The sequence below is a fragment of the Fukomys damarensis genome, unplaced genomic scaffold (assembly GCF_012274545.1).
Source record: "Fukomys damarensis isolate Sample0158 unplaced genomic scaffold, DMR_v1.0_HiC HiC_scaffold_38, whole genome shotgun sequence".
Classification (NCBI taxonomy): domain Eukaryota; kingdom Metazoa; phylum Chordata; class Mammalia; order Rodentia; family Bathyergidae; genus Fukomys; species Fukomys damarensis.
Genome location: NW_022900950.1, coordinates 55,057,142 through 55,073,553, shown reverse-complemented (window position 1 = coordinate 55,073,553; position 16,412 = coordinate 55,057,142). Strand labels below are relative to the sequence as shown.

At 34.0% G+C, this 16,412-nt stretch overlaps 1 protein-coding gene across 2 annotated transcripts in view; it reads right to left on the bottom strand.

Moving 5' to 3' along the window:
• Sugt1 (SGT1 homolog, MIS12 kinetochore complex assembly cochaperone) overlaps nucleotides 1–16,412 on the bottom strand; it is a 34,705-nt gene that overhangs the window by 3,640 nt on the left and 14,653 nt on the right. For both annotated transcript variants that reach the window (XM_033759895.1, XM_010636933.3), the window contains exons 8-12: nucleotides 14,644–14,663; nucleotides 12,745–12,841; nucleotides 11,686–11,793; nucleotides 3,602–3,692; nucleotides 133–314 (exon numbers count right to left, since the gene is read on the bottom strand). In XM_033759895.1, coding sequence (XP_033615786.1) covers nucleotides 133–314; nucleotides 3,602–3,692; nucleotides 11,686–11,793; nucleotides 12,745–12,841; nucleotides 14,644–14,663 — 498 coding nt within the window. The remainder of the gene's footprint in view (nucleotides 1–132; nucleotides 315–3,601; nucleotides 3,693–11,685; nucleotides 11,794–12,744; nucleotides 12,842–14,643; nucleotides 14,664–16,412) is intronic.

Here is a 16,412-nt window from a genome sequence, read left to right as displayed (position 1 = left end):
TTAAAAAAAAAAAAAAAAAAAAAAAAAAAAATCTCTCAACTATAGTACATGTAATTTGGTCCCAAATTACCTATTTCTTTAAGTGTTTGAAATTCACTCCCATAATATTAAAAATAAAGCTTATGTTCTTACAAATGATTTGTTCATGGCACGTTTGACTTCATCAGAGCCATCTGAATAAATCTGCTGAAATAACTTGTTTAAAGCTGCATCTCCCTCCAACTTCTCATTCTTTTCTTCTTCTTTGAGTTCACCAACCAATTTATCCCAATTTCTTGTATAATGAGATGAAGACGGATATAGGTTCCTTACATCTAAGAAGTGAAAATGGCATAGGCAATTAATCAACATGTTTTGATTATGTCAATAACATATAAACTTTGAGACCATGGTGCACAAAACAGACTAACAAATAGGTTGAATTTCATGTTTGTCATGAGTGTCTTTTTTATACATATGTAAGTAACTAGATTTACACTTCTAAAAACTGAACCAACATAATTAAATTCTAGGACTTCCTAAATAATACAAATAATATATGATACAGATAATTTAAAAATGTAAATTTTTTTTAAAAAGAAAGCTTCCTTAAGAAATTTCTTTCAAAAAATATTTTAATACTAAATATGTAGCTTTTCTGAGGTAAAATTTTTTAGAACACAGAAAAATTGAAAATATAATCACCCATGCCACAACAGCAAGTTTAATTAAAATTAATTAATTTAAAATATTACTTCAATAGAATAAGGAGTTACCAAAACTGAAATATACCGCACTTGATGCCCATATTATACATAGAGTACGTGAAAGTAACCATATGTGTCATATATTCAGTATACAAAGAGTATTTGTAGGGAACATTGCTCCAGAAAGTCCTCTGGATCAGGGGCTCAAGGCAGTGCCCTACCCTAAGACTAAGAGAATGAGGATTTTGATACACAGATAAAAACAAACTGACCTAGTAGGTCTAAGAGACTGCTCTGTGCATTGTTCAAGAAAAATAAGACAATGGCCACATATGTGAGCCACATACATAATTTATAAATTGCTAGTAGTATGTTACTAAAAAGAATCAGGTGAAGTACATTCTAATATGTCATTTAACCTAGGATATCAAAAATAGTATCTTTTTAACATGAAGTCAACAGAAGCTATGAAAACATTTTATATTGTTTTCATATAAATCTTCAAAATTGGTGTGTAATTTACACTTTAGCACATCTCAATACAGACTAGTCATATTTCAAGAGCTTAATAGGTACATGTGGTCAACAGCTCCTATACTGGACAATACAGCTGTAGTGCTTTAAAAAAGTACTTGATTAGAAATCTGTCAGTATATGAGGACTCATTAACACTAATGTAAATATTCGTTCTCCAGTAACCCTTTGTATCCCTTTCTAGAAACAGCTGAGAAACTACTCGACACTAATTATGTTTTCCACTTATTCTCTCTTGATGTGTAAATCAACTTTCTTCCTTTCTTCAAAATCCTCCATCAAAACAAAACAAACCCCCAAAAAACACTGCACTATTTTAACCAAGGCATTATGTTGTTTGGAAAAGTCCTATCCGCCTTCTACTGTACTAGAAATCTTCTTTGTGTATTTCCACTAATAACTACAGAAAACAAAAACTGCATGCCATAGTAAGTTAAGAGCCTGGGAAACATGGATTTAATTAATTCTATGCTGAATCCCAGGAAGGATAGGAATAGAGGTTTTAATCTCCATTTTACAGATAAGAAAGCTGACTCAGACAGGTTAAGTGACATGCCCTTATCTTTAGTCTCCAGCTTGCAGTACACAAGAATCTGACAAGCATTATTAATTCTTTACAAAAACTAACAGGACAGGAGAAATAGCATTTTTAATATCTAGGGTACTGAGTTTAGGAAAAATTTATTAGCTATAAACACAAATTTATTAGCTAAAACATACAAATTTAATCTCAGGAAAATTTTAACTGAGGATAGCAGGCGAACTGCAGAGAGCTGAGTAATCTAACTTCTTTGTTCAGTCATTATAATACCAAGTAACTGCAGACACTCATGTCAACAGAGACCATTTCCATTGTTAGAAAATGCAGCAACAGCAGCATCATAGATGGGGTTAACAAAAGAATGAGACCTATATTCTGAAGACCTGGGTTTTCGTCCTAGACAATGAAATCTGTTGGGTGATCTTGTGCAAGATGATTAACCATTCTGAGCCTGAGTAAAATAGAGGGAGTTATACTGGGTTGCACATTATATAGGACTACTTTAGAACTGAAATATTATACTTAAATTGACTTAAAATCTTAAAATAGTTCTGCACTATATAGAAATCTGAGCTCCAAAATCTCTGGGTATCAACTGCAAGAGAAGAACATGTTTTCACTATGTCTTTGAAACACCCTCTAGAACTATTTCAGTCCTTAAATATTACCTATTAGCAGAACTGCAAGCTTGAGCCAACTTAGCAAGACCCTATATCAAAATGAAAAAATTTTAAGAAGGAGCTGGGTTTGGTAGAATGTACTTGTAATAATACCAGCACTCTGGGAGGCTAAGGCCAGAGTTCAACTCAGCAAAACTGTGTCTCAAGTAAAAAGGGCAGGGAGTTATATAACTATGCAAAGGCCCTGGGTTTAATCCCTAGTACCACAAAACCCTGTCAGTATGTATTTTCTGATTTTACAAATTATACTACAGACTACTTAAGATGTTATCATTGGTAGAAGCTGGGGGAAGGGTACATAGGAATCTTCTTTGGCAACTTCTATATGCACCTAGAAATATTAAATAAACTCAAACACACGTATGAATGACCTGTTGAGTAACATTTTCTGAAAGTTTACATAAGCAACTGTTTTGTTATAGAAAAAGGTAGTCAAAATCTGAAAGTAGCTGAGACACAATGTTAGTTTCTCTCATTACATCAGGGCCATTAGTGAATCAAAAATCTCTCTCCATTCATTAATGAGGCTATTAAGTAAAACACATTCTCGTACTGCTTAAGAGTATCCTCCAGATTAATTATTCACTATTAAAATGCTTATCTATTCATTGCATGTGTTTTAAATTGACCCCAAGCACAACACTGTTCATCCCTTAAAGGGTCAATCAACTGCTAGTTTTCTCCTAGGTTTTCCTTAGACACCTTATCTATTTGTGTCCATCTGTAAATTATCAAAATAGTAACATGGGGCTAAAAACCTTACTCTGTTCAGCCTGAAATTCCAGGAAATTAAGAGTTGACAATTTGGGACAAGGAAAAAACAGGATAAAGAAGGAAGGAATATATCTGCAAAGCAAACTAATTTACAATTCAAAAAGCAGCATGGAAATGGCCAACACAACAATCTCAACTGTCATAAACTAAAACAATAAACACCCAATTCCTCTGGCATCTTGCTGCCACTCATTGGATTCTTAGTTTAAGAGTTAGAACATCAAAAGAAAGGCTATTTTGTATTCATTATAGAGCAACTTTATTTTACTCAATGTATCTTATTTTAGAAACATAAATAATGAAAGTAGAAAGAATGCTCATTACTATTTAATTTCAACTACACAGCACAGTATGAATTTAAAGATCATCAAGGCTAGAAAACAAACCTGCTGTGAACTGTTTTGAGGTAGGCACATCACCTTTCCCCTCTAGCTTTTCCCATCTCACAGCCTCTGGCTTTTTCATTTTAATTTCAATCTGGAGGAAACACCAAACAATATCCATTATTCAATATGAAATACATAAAAAGGTAAAAATGCATTGTCTTAAGTCATCAAAGTTTTATAAGAATTAATAGTGTTTTTGACAGTTTCCTTAAATTAAATTTGAAGAATTATGAAACATTTATTTTGTTTCTATTAAAATTCACCATTCAGAAAACAACATAACTGGGCTGGGGATTTAGATCAGTTGTGCTACCGCCTGCCTATAAAGCACAAGATCCTGAGTTTGATCACCTGTACCCCCCTCACAAGATAAAACAAAACAAAACAAACCATTAACTATTACATAAGCTCTAAGTAAGTCTTTTTTTTATTTTTCAATTTTTATTAGTGCACATTTTGCAGTACATAATGATTACATTCATCACAGGGAGTTGGTACATGTACACAGGACATCTTAATTCTTTCTACACCCCCACTTCCCCCTCCATCTCTTGATTCTTGGTCCCCTTTCCATTTGCAAAAACAAAACACACAAAAAGCCAAAAGCTTTTTTTCTTCCAAAGCAGTGCTCTAAATGTCTTAGACACTGTTGGTTAAAAGGGAAAGCTAGTACAGACATCTACTGAGATGGATGCCACTAAACATTCCACAGTGCACTGGGCAATCCCAGCCAAATGTCAATAATGCCAACACTGAGAAACCCTGTTCAACAGGAATTTCTATATTCACACATGCTTTAATGTGTTTTAATAAACATCCCACCACCATGCAGGATTAAACTCATGACCTTGCGCTTGTCAGGAAGGCACCATGCCACTGAGCTACATGCCCAGACCCAAGGCAATATTTTCAATTAAACATGAAGTTATGGAATAGAGTATGTGATCTATAAATGTTTATTTTCTTTAGGAACACAGCAATGTAACAACTGTTTAAAAAGAGAAATACATGAAACAAATGTCACTGGGGCTAAAAAAAATAATATAGCATCTTTATACAACAACCAGTGAAAGAGCTACTAATTTTGTTCTAAAATTTAAAAGTACATCTTGCTCCTTTTATATTTTTTGGGGAATGAGAGTAGAAAAAAGTCTGTGTATCACCATATTCAACCCAGCCATAGGCTACCTACCCTATATTCACACTTCTTGTTCCTTTACTAGGTACTCTCTATAAAAAGCTCCTTGCTACATCTGAAATATAGAACAGACTAGCACTCTCATCTACTGAAAGCCACTGTAACCTGAGTAATTGTGCAGTATGAACAATAAAGCCTTTATAAAGCCAGTTGAAGCTCTTAGCAACCAGTTTCAACTGAGACAAGCTGACCTGAACCTGAAATTATATTTAATCTATTCATTAAAATAGGTATATGTAATAAGCCATTTAAAGCAGTTTTTTAAAAGGTAAAAAAGATAGGTGTGGGAGAGGACTAATTTCTGTGAATTTCTTTTTATACCTCCTTCACTTTCAATGCTTATAATATATACTCTTAAAAATGAAGTTTTAAGTCTTGATATTTCTAGCAGGTACTTCTAGAACTGCCAGACCAATTTCAGAGATTTTTATTACAACCATTAATAAGTCATTCTATTTTCATTTAAGTAAAAAATACCTTAAAAGCTCAACTTAAAACTCCAGTAGTTTGCTTGAATATTGCTCTCATATGCACTGGAAAGCCTTTCAAGGAACCATAATGTCCCAAAGCAGTATCTACAGGTTATTAGTAAGAATCTCTACGGTGCTAGATGATTAGTTCTTGACATTATACAGTATGTACCAACATCTACCTCTGAGGTCTCCTCTGCATAAGAGAATTTATTAATTTTTCTTAATGAGAGGGACTTCAGATTTAAAAAGCCATTATTACTCCTCTAAGCAATCATGGCATGCAGACACCACTTTAAGTGTAAGATCCCACTTAGTAGCCACTTGTGGTGGAGCATACAGTACCTATAATCCTAGCACTCTTGGGAAGCTGCTGCAAGAGCACTACAAGTTTGAGCCCAGTCTGGGAAACTTAGCAAGACCACATCTCAAAATAAAAATTAAAAAGCTGGGAATATGCTTCAGTGTAATCTCATTCTACACTACAGACTGCAAAGGAAAAACATCTTTTCCAGTCTAAATATAGAGCTTTTCCAGTTTAATGGCAAACTTTTGAGAGCAACATGCTTCAAGGCTGCAGACATTAAATAATTGCTGCCCTTCTTCAGAGTACAGCCTTGCAACGTTCTTACTCAACCTTCTGCATATTTAACTGGTATATCAACCCTTCTGTATAATCATAGAGCAGTAGCTCTATTTTCCTGAGACCAGACTGCTATATCTACCTTCTTTATTTTTACACTCAAATTATTTTATAATCATTTATTATGTTTATTTTTTAAGACAAGGTCTCACTGTGTAGCCCGGGCTGGCCTCTTGCCTCAGCCTCCCAAGTGCTGAGATTTCAGGCATGTCACCATGCCCAGCATTATAATCATTTTTAAAATCCAAAAGATAAAAAAACAAAGTTTTAACTACTTAATTCACGTATTTACTGAACGCCTACTCTGAGCTAGGCTCTGTGCTGGTACTCTTGAAAAGAAAATAAGTCACAGCAAAAAAAACACTGTGGACTGGGGATTTAGCTCAGTGGTTCCACCGCCTGCCTCACAAGGGCAAGGTCCCAAGTTCAATCCCCAGTACCAAAAACAAACAAACAAACAAAAAAAAATTCTAATATATATATATTCCACTGTGGATTCTGTCTTGTGTTATACCTATCTACTGGGAAATAGCCACAAGGAATTATACTAAAATATAATTTGAGATAGATGGGCATGGTGGCCCATGCCTGTAAATCCAGCACTCTGGGGAGCTGAGGCAGGAGGATTTCAAGTTCAAACCAAGACTGGGAAATTCAGCAAGACCCTGACTCAAAATGAAAAAAAGAAAAAGGGTTGGGGATGTAGCTCAATAAGAATGCACTGGGTTTAGGGCCGAGGATCTATCTCAGTTGTGCCACCTCCTGGCTCACAAACCCAAGGACCTGAGTTCAATCCCTGGTACCAAAAAAAAAAAAAAAAAGCCCTGGTTTTAGTTCCCAATAGCACACACACCAAAAAACAAATAAAAAAGGCATCAATGATAACTTTCTCAGCTCCTCTATACTATTTCCAAATTTTCTGATTTGCATTTATAACCTTTATAAAAATCTAATCAGGATAAAATAACAGTAACACTTACTGAGCACTTATTGTGTTAAATGGTTCCCATATGTTATCTTTAATAGAATCACCCTAAAAAAAGAGACTACTATCCATAGTTTAGAGATAAGGAAATCAACATTTGGGATAATGTGCTTGAAAAGTCTCAATTCGAAGTTTTACTGATTTCTTCATAAATAAGCAGGATTTAAGACAAGGCAAAAATAATCAGAAGTATAATTACAATAGTCAAAATAATGCCATTTGCTGGATATAAACCACAAGCAAGTAATCTCAGTGAGCCTAAGTTTCTCTTATAAAACAGAAGTAATAGTGCTTGTCTCATACAGAGTTCTTACAATTATATAAAATCATATATGAAAAGAATACAGTAGTGACTGAAAAATCACTAACTCAATGCTATCATCAGTATCTTCATGACAATTATCTGGAAAAACCTGGGCAAATTACTCAACATCTCTGGGTTTGATTTCTCTATCTCTAAAACAGAGATAAAAATACCTACACCATGCAATAATTGTGAAAATTACATGAGATAATTCACAGTATAGTCCCTGGCATGTGATAAGCCATCAAAAAAATGAGCTACTATAGTTCCCATAGACCAACAGTGTAGGACTTAAATAGTAACAGACAGCACAGGGGACAATGAAATTCTCTGCTGAAGGATACAAGGAGCAGGAAACAAACAGCAATGAATGGTTAAGTGAAAAAGTAGCTACAGATACAATATATGGTAAAAAACAATTTGAGAATATATGAATATACGTAAATAGAAAAGACAGCCAGAAAACATTCCAAGACCAACAATTTGTGTTTAACCACAACTAATTAAAGCACGAGAATACTTCACTATTATCTCTACCACTGTATCAAACAGCAACACATTCAGATAAACAGCAGCATGATACTCAGAAACCCCCACTCTATTACATTATCAGATTTTTCTATATATTTCTATTCTATGAATATTAAGAAAGCAAATTCACTATAAAACTTGCAACTTTTACTGGGTGAAGTGGCGCAAAGGAACTATTTTACCTCCAAATAAAGACATGCATTTGAATTCTCTAAGATTTCAGGCCTTTGTATTATACTTTATATAGTAAAGTATATAAAGAAAATGTACTCAAAACTAAAAAATCAAAAAAAAAAAAAAAAAAAAAAAAAAAAAAAAGAACATTTTCATTAGGGCACATTTACTACCCAAAGGATTAAGAATTCTAATTCTTACAGAGAACAAACATTAATCTTTCAAATGACTATTTCACACCATACAGTTGCCATTAAAGCCACAATCCTGAGATTGTATAATGCTGTCATGAATTTAACACGATGAAACAAAATTTTTTAAAAATGGATTAACAGGCTGACATGAAAACTACTATTTGGTGAATGCTAGTAATAACTATCAGAGACACTGAAAAACTATGAAATCTGGCTTAGAAAAACATTATGAAATATTTACTTAAAATTGATATTTTGTTAATTTGAAAGTTCTACCTCTTTATTTTCATCACAAATTATATTTCACTCAAATTATCAGTACAACTAATGCCTATATACAGATATACAACATGCAATTCAACCTTGAAGGTGGGGAAAAAAAACCAAGATTCTCTAAACCAAAGAAACAGCACATCTACGCCACAGATTTTATAAAATCATTAATTTTAAGCACATTTTCCTAAGGAAAATGCATCCTTTTCTCAATTTATGCAGATAGATTCAAGATATGTGAATACATGGAACACAAAGACATGAACAGATGAAAAGCAAATTATCTGTACTTTTCTGTGCATTACTAAATAAAAACCTCAACTGCCCATATTTTATTTTCAGTACTTCATAACACTATCTCCCCTCTGCTGCCTGAAAAGGGAAAGGATTCAAAGATTTCATCATTTATTTTCCTCAAGATGTAGTTATAAAAAATTCTTGCATTTTATTTTGTACGAAATACCAAAGTTCACAGTTTACCAGTTATGTATTTAAAATGCAGAGATTACAGAATCAGAGCAAGAAAAACAACCATCCTCTAAAATAGCCAAGTTTTTCAATCAGGAATGTAGAAAAACCTAAGCAAAGCAGCACTAGTTTTGGTTAGCAGTCACAAATACAAGCATACCCCCTCATATGGGCCGGATAAAGACTCCAGAAACTATATGAATTTAGGGAAAGCATTTCAAGTTCATGAGCTTTGGTTTTCTTTCCCCCTATAAAACTTGGAACAAAAACATTCTGTCAACCTTGTAGGGTTAACAACAGAGGCAATTTTATATTCATTCACTAAACCAATAACGAGTACCCATTATGTGCAATGCACAGGATGAGGGTTGCCAAATTTAGCAAATAAAAATACAGGATGAAGTACATTTATGCTAAGGAATTACTCATTATTTATCTGAAACACAAACTTCCTATTTCAAGCACTGCTGATCTAAAATAAAAGCCCCTTGAGTCATTCATCCCCTAGTCACACAAATCAATTTACATTTAAATTACTTCAAATAGACACAGATTAAAAATCTCCTGATAGAAACACACACACAAAAAAAACAAGCTCATACTTTTGACTTGTGTCCCTCTCAAATCTACCTAATACTTTGTACTTACTCAAAATTCTTTTATTAAACAAACTCTACATTATGTGGATAGGACCAGTGACAACTGAAATCCTGGTAAAGATTTCTCTTCCTTTCTCACTTTCTGTTGTCCCAAATAGCTCTGTTTCATGCATGGGACTCAATTTGCCAGCTTTGTTCTTAGCAATATTCAAATAAATTTTTAAAAAGCAAATCCTTTTTAATTAGATGCAAAAAACTATCACTTCACTTTGTACCTTTTCCTCTAACCCTCTACAGCTGTCCTCTTTGCGTAGTTACTAATTCTTCACAACAGAGGCAGAACATGATCCTGTTTCATAATAAACTTCACATGTTCTTATAATTTATTTATTTATTTTTTATGGTACTGGGAATCAAACTAAGGTCCTTGTGCTTGGAAGGCAGGTGCTGGAACCACTGAGCTAAATCCTCTACCCTGTTCTTACAATTTAAGTGTAGGAGTTAGTAACATGTTATGTTGCAGGGCCTGTATAAAAAAGGTGAAGTAATGGAAAAAATCTACCTATGCCATTCATTCTCACTAATTAATTTGTTATGTATCTTCATGTAATTGCATCATACAAGCTTTCAACTGCAAGGATTTCAGTGCTTACTTAGCCCATACCGTTCATTTTATAGTTGCTAGAAATTTAGTCCTATAGTTATTTTGTGACTAGATTAAATTCACAGGACAAGCAAAAAGCCAGAGCATGATTGATTTTCTGATTTTCAAATCAATACTTTTACTACTGAATTACAATACTTCTGTAATTTCTTCAGTGATATTTAAAATATCCAGCTGTCCATTTTTTGAAAATATAAAGGAATCTAAAACCTATAGTTACTCAAACTATTAAAATATTCACTAGTCTCTCAGATAAAGTACCCCAAAATTTGTTTTTTTAATTCATTTTATTGGTACATTTAAGGTATACAATATAATGACATACACTGTTGGAAATTTGTACCTTTACATAATTAATCTTGGTTCTTATTTTTTTCCCATGCCCCTGCCCTCCCTCCTAGCCCTATCTACAAAGACTTTATTTCCAGTCTTTTTCATTTTCTCATATTACTTCCATTCCCTTTCTCCTACCCCTCCAATTTCCCCTTCCCCTTTGTCCCTTTTCTTCCTATTTCACATTTATAGCTTTTCATCCTTATTTAGTTTTTCACACTAGAGAAACTAAATCAGTATTACACGTGTGTCCTATTTATTTCACTTAAGAGTATCACCTCAATGTGCATCTATTTAGCTATAAATGTCTCTAATTTTTTAATTTTTAAGGCTGAGTAGTACTCCATTTTATTTTTAAAAACAAATTTTCTTTATCCAGTCTCCCGTTGATGATCAACTGGGCTGCTTCCAAGTTTTAGCTATTACAAATTGTGTTGCTATGAACATGGGTACACATACATATTTGTGGTATGATGCTTTTAATTCTTTGGGGAAGATACCCAGCAGGGGAATAGCTGAGTCAAATGGAAATTCCAATCCTAATTCTCCACACTGACTTCCATAGTGGTTGCATCAGTCTACACACCCACCAGCAGTGGAGCAGGGTTCCTCTTTCCCCACAGCCCTGCCAGCATTTGTTATCAGTTGATTTCATGATAGCAGCCATTCTTTCTGGGGTAAAGTGGAATCTCAGAATTGTTTTCATTCACATTTCTCAAATGACCAGTGATGCTGAACATTTTTTCAAATGTTTATTTGCTATTTCTACTTCTTTGAGAAATGTCTATTCATTTCAGATGCGCATTTTTGTTTTTTGTTTTTTGGTACCGGGATCGAACTCAGGTGCACTTGCTAGGCAGGTGGTGAGACTACTGAGCTAAATCCCCAGCCCTTCACATTGCCCATTTTTTGATTAGGTTTTTAAAGCAGATTTATCTTTAACGTAGTTTGTATTTTAAATGTAGATTAAGAAAAATACTTGCACACCAAATGGACCACACTAATAAGTTCTTAGAAGATATTTTATCAGTATCAAATCTTAATGAGAAGTTGATAATTATACTTATTTCTTAGAATCGAGGGGGTAAAAACCACTGATATTCAAGTTATTTTTCTTGTTTATCTGTCACTCTTAAATTAGGTATCTTGAAAAGATCTACAGATTTATTATCATCCAGGTGATTTGTTCACCAAATATTTCTATATTTTGAAAATATTACCAATGACAACCCTCTCCAATTGCTTTACCTTTGTTGAAAGTACTTTAAATGTGCTCTGTTCTGGTACTATAGGATGAAGCAGTCTCAGTTTCAAATTGTAATCCTCTCCAGAAGGAAGTTTCACCAAAGCAGACAACTGATGAACACAAAATTAGCAACACAGCATCATGTCATACATTTACATAACAAAGGACAAAATAGTTGAAACTAATATAGAAAGAACTTGAACAATGTTGCAATACATATTTCTTTAAACAGTGTATAAACAGATTTAAGACTTTCAAAATAATTTTTCTTTTCATGTGGTACCATGTATCCTTCATGTGAATTCTCATACAGAGTCAGCCAAAAAAATGTATACACATTTCAGCAGTTTACTGTACCAATAAATGTCTGGAAGTTAATGGCTACCACTTTGAGCACCGCTTGTAATTGTAGAGGCCAAAGGTAACTTGTATTAATCTCATGATGTCTCAATAAATTTAGCATTAAAATATTTGAGTTTTTCTTTTCCTGATGTATACATTTTGGAGGTGGACTCTATATATAAAGAGAAAATAATATATTTTATAACATTTACCATATATTTAATTTGACATATTTAACATTTGCATCTCAAAACACAAGAGCAAAATGATACAGCACTTAACAAAAAAGAAAATACTCAGTGCCACATAAATTCTACCACTACTTCTCTTAAATAAGTCTCTCTACAAAAGACCACGAAACTACTAGAGTATGACTTTAACTAGTAAATTCTAATATATGTATAAATCACACAGAAAATAACTAGCCTTTTTTTCATGGGGTATGCCATCTAAGTGCAACCAAATCATGTGTCTTACCAGTGTCAACCAAGCTGTGCTTTGAATTCCAAATCTAAAAAAAAATACACACCTAGCCATAACCTACAGCACGTATACTCACATCTGAAAACTTCAAATAATTCAAATTGAAAAGCAATGCTTGTCAGCATCTTCCACATCTTCTCAGGAAAAATGGCATATATTTGACAAATGCATACAGATTATTCTGCCATAAATAATAGTATTTAATCTCCACATAAAATATGGTTCAGACTAATTACCTCTTTTGCTGAAAATTCCACATTTACATCATTCTTCTGAACATTCTTAATCATTAGTATTATGATTACTTGAGATTCTGTTTGATACCAGTCATACCTATTTAAAAAAAGAAAAGAAAAACAACAATTTTTTTTGGTATTGGGGATGGAACTCTGGACCTCCCACTTATAAGGCAGGTGGCAGAACCACTGAGGTTAATTCCGGGCCCAGCACTTTTACTTTTCTTCAAGTTGTTTGTCAAAATAAAAACTAATCTGATAAACAAGAGCTCCACCTTGAGGAACAAAATGGCAAAGCAGCTGCTGATTCACAGAAACAATTTTATGTAACAGATTATCTATGGTCTGTACAAATGGAAGAAAAAAGTAATGCAGATGATGCCCAAATCTTTCCAGTGGTCGTAAATATTGTATGATTTTTAAAATTATAGTTATGCTAGCATTACTGATGAAAATTATTCTAAACAGCCATCAATAACTTTATACTCTCATTTTAACCTAATGCTAACATGATAAACACTTTTAACCCAACTTTACAGATGAGAATATTTAAGCTCAGAAAGGTGAACCAAACACTCAGTGGCAGCAGTGGTATAATGAACCCAGATCAGCTTGGGTGAATGCTCCATGCTCCCTATTAAACAGTCCTGAGCAAAGTGTATAAATCCTCAGCAAATGAGCCTAAATTACAACTTGAAATTCCACTGTTGTGCCAGTCACATTAGTGACTTAGCAAGACTCCTTCACTTTTAAGGTATATATGGGATGATCAGTGTTCTAGAGATTCTCATGTATACCCTGCACACTTAAAGCTCTAAAAATCTTCACTTTCAAACTAGACTATACTCTCTTCAAGGGCAGAACTATTTATCCTGTCATTATATTTCCTGGAATAAGCACAATGCCTGCTACACAGTACACTTATTAAATCTAATGTACTATTTTTATGTTTCAAATACCATAATTATTTGATATTTATGTGTCCTATCCTTGTTGTGGCTATTATGCAAAGTTATAAAGATTTTTATTTACCTGGTACTGGTGGTTTCATCCTTTATTTCTCCCGAAAGAATTATTTTAACATTTCTAAGCCATTTTAGGTAATTATATCAAAAAGCACTTTGATGAAAAAAATGTACTTTAGGAGTCTCAAGCCTGCAATTCAGTAAGGATACAAAGCTCCAGAACAACGCCTGAAACTAAAAAAAAAATTTAAGAGCTGGGGATACAGCTCAGTATGAAGACCTTGGGTTCAATCCTCAGTACTACAGGTTTGTGGGTGGGGGGATAAAGTCAGTTGCTTACTCATCACCATAACTGCTGCCCTCAACAATATCAACTTTTTTTTTTGGTTTTTCAAGACAGGGTCTCGCTATGTAGTTGAGACTAACCTGGAACTCACTAAGTAGCCCAGGCTGGTCTCGAACTCACAGTGATACTCCTGCCTCAGCCTTCCAAGTGCTGGGATTACAGGCGTGCACCACCATACCCGCTCAACTTTCACTTATACAGAGTATTCCTATGAAAAATTTACTCTGAATATAAGAGGCAAAAAATTTACTATATTGTTAAGCTTGCTAACAACTTATTTAGCTACATAATAACACCAGTTTAGCTAAAATAAACTCTCCTTAATATATGGAAAGGTGACTTTATATGGAACTAGGTTAAACAACTTTAAAGATGAGAAGATTTAAATTTACTTAAACATAAATATTAAAACTAATCAGTAGGCTGCTTTAAAATTTTTCTCAAGGCCATAACACAATACAAAAAAAGAGAAATACTTAAAATCACATGACAAGGACTTGCTTACTATTTAAAGTACAAGAGTCTCCCTGCCCCCTTCTTTAGGCATATTTATTATGCATCATTATCATGTGTTAAGAAAATACTTACTTGATTTTTGATCGAGTCCTCTGAGATGAAGACCAATTTTGGCAAGATGAAAGAGAAAGATTTTGATGAGTTAATATAGCAACTGTATATTAAAATGCATGCCATATTAATTTACCCAGTGCTACTGTTCTTTTGTTTGTTTGCTTTTTTGGTACCAGGGATCAAACTCATGTCCTTGAGCTTGCAAGGCAGGCGGCAGCACCTCTGAGCTCAATCCCTGGCCCCGCTACTGTTTTTTTGATATGAAATAATTATCTAAGAATATTCTTCAATGACAAAACACGGCATCTACAATGGTTAAATAATACTAGTTTTCACAAGATTAGAATGTTCACCATATTGCCTTTTTTTTTGATACCAGGGATCAAACCTGGACCTTGTGCTTGTGAGGCAGGTGGCAGAACCACTGAGCTAAATCCCCATATTGTCATTTTAATAGTTTGCATTTTTAAAGACTTCCTTCTAAAACGTTTAAAGAAAATTTTCTAAAGGTATGACTCGAAAGGTTAGTTATGTAAAATGCCCGATCCTAAGGTGCAACTCCCTAAACTTGACAGTACCACTTTTAAAACTATGTTTAAGAGTAAGTATAACCTTCAGGCTTAAGAATGACACAAAATACTGCCCTGGAATCCATAAAGGACCATGTCCACTGTGACTGCCTAGTAACATCTTACTCCAATTATGGCCTCTCTGCAACAGACACTGTCCATCATAAAACAAGGTGAATCCTGACCAATCCATACTTTCCTAGACTACGCGTCACCATTTAAGACTATGTAAGTTAGAAGAATTTATCCTGGGTCTCTTAAATTTTCCCTAAATGAGAAGGAAAAGAGATGGTGTATGGCACAAACATTAAGTAAAACCATTCAAGAAGTCCAACTCAGATTTAACTCTCCTTCAGCCGGGGATGTAGCTCAGCGGCACCACGCCTGCCTGGCAAGCGCAAGGTCCTAAGTTCGATTTCCAGTACAGGAAAAAAAAAAAAAAAAAAAAAAATTACAAAAGTAAAAAAAAAAAAAAAAAAAAAAGAATTAACAAAAGTAAAGGATTGAGAAATAACCTAATCTAGATAATATTTAATAAAAATACTGACTAGAACAGAATTTATTCCAGATCAGCTTGGTACCATGATAAAACAATACTGAATCACAGCAGTGATAAAATGCACTAAGCATACACATCTTGTTAACAATCTGGTTTTTGTTTTATCCTAGTAGCATTCTATTGTCTGCAGATCAATCTGAAATATTGTAATAACTGAATAAAACTAGTACTAGGTAAAGCAGAAAGCCAGCTTTTAATGAAGATCTGTTCCAATCATTTCCCACCTACTAAGTAAAGCATGGACACAGAGGGATAGCTGGGCAAGGCTCACTTTCTGGACAGGTTCAAAACCATATAAATGTACACATGTGGCATGAAACTCAAAACAACCTGCCTGACTAGCCCTGTTAGCTCCAGATTTCACATGAAGAAATCTCAAGAAGTGACTTTCTCAATATCACAATGTAAGTTTAAAGACTAAGATGTAAATGTTTCTTAAGAGATGAAGTTACTAAAAAAAAAAAAGAAATAAATGCCCATAAAGAAAGGGCAACACATTCCAGGCATGGTAGCGCACACCTGTAATCCCAGCACTCGGGAGGCTGAGGCAGGAGGATCACTGTGAGTTCAAGACCAGCCTGGGTTACACAGTGAGTTCCAGGTCAGTCTCAACTACACAGTGAGACCCTGAATCAAAAAACCAAACCAAACCAAACCAA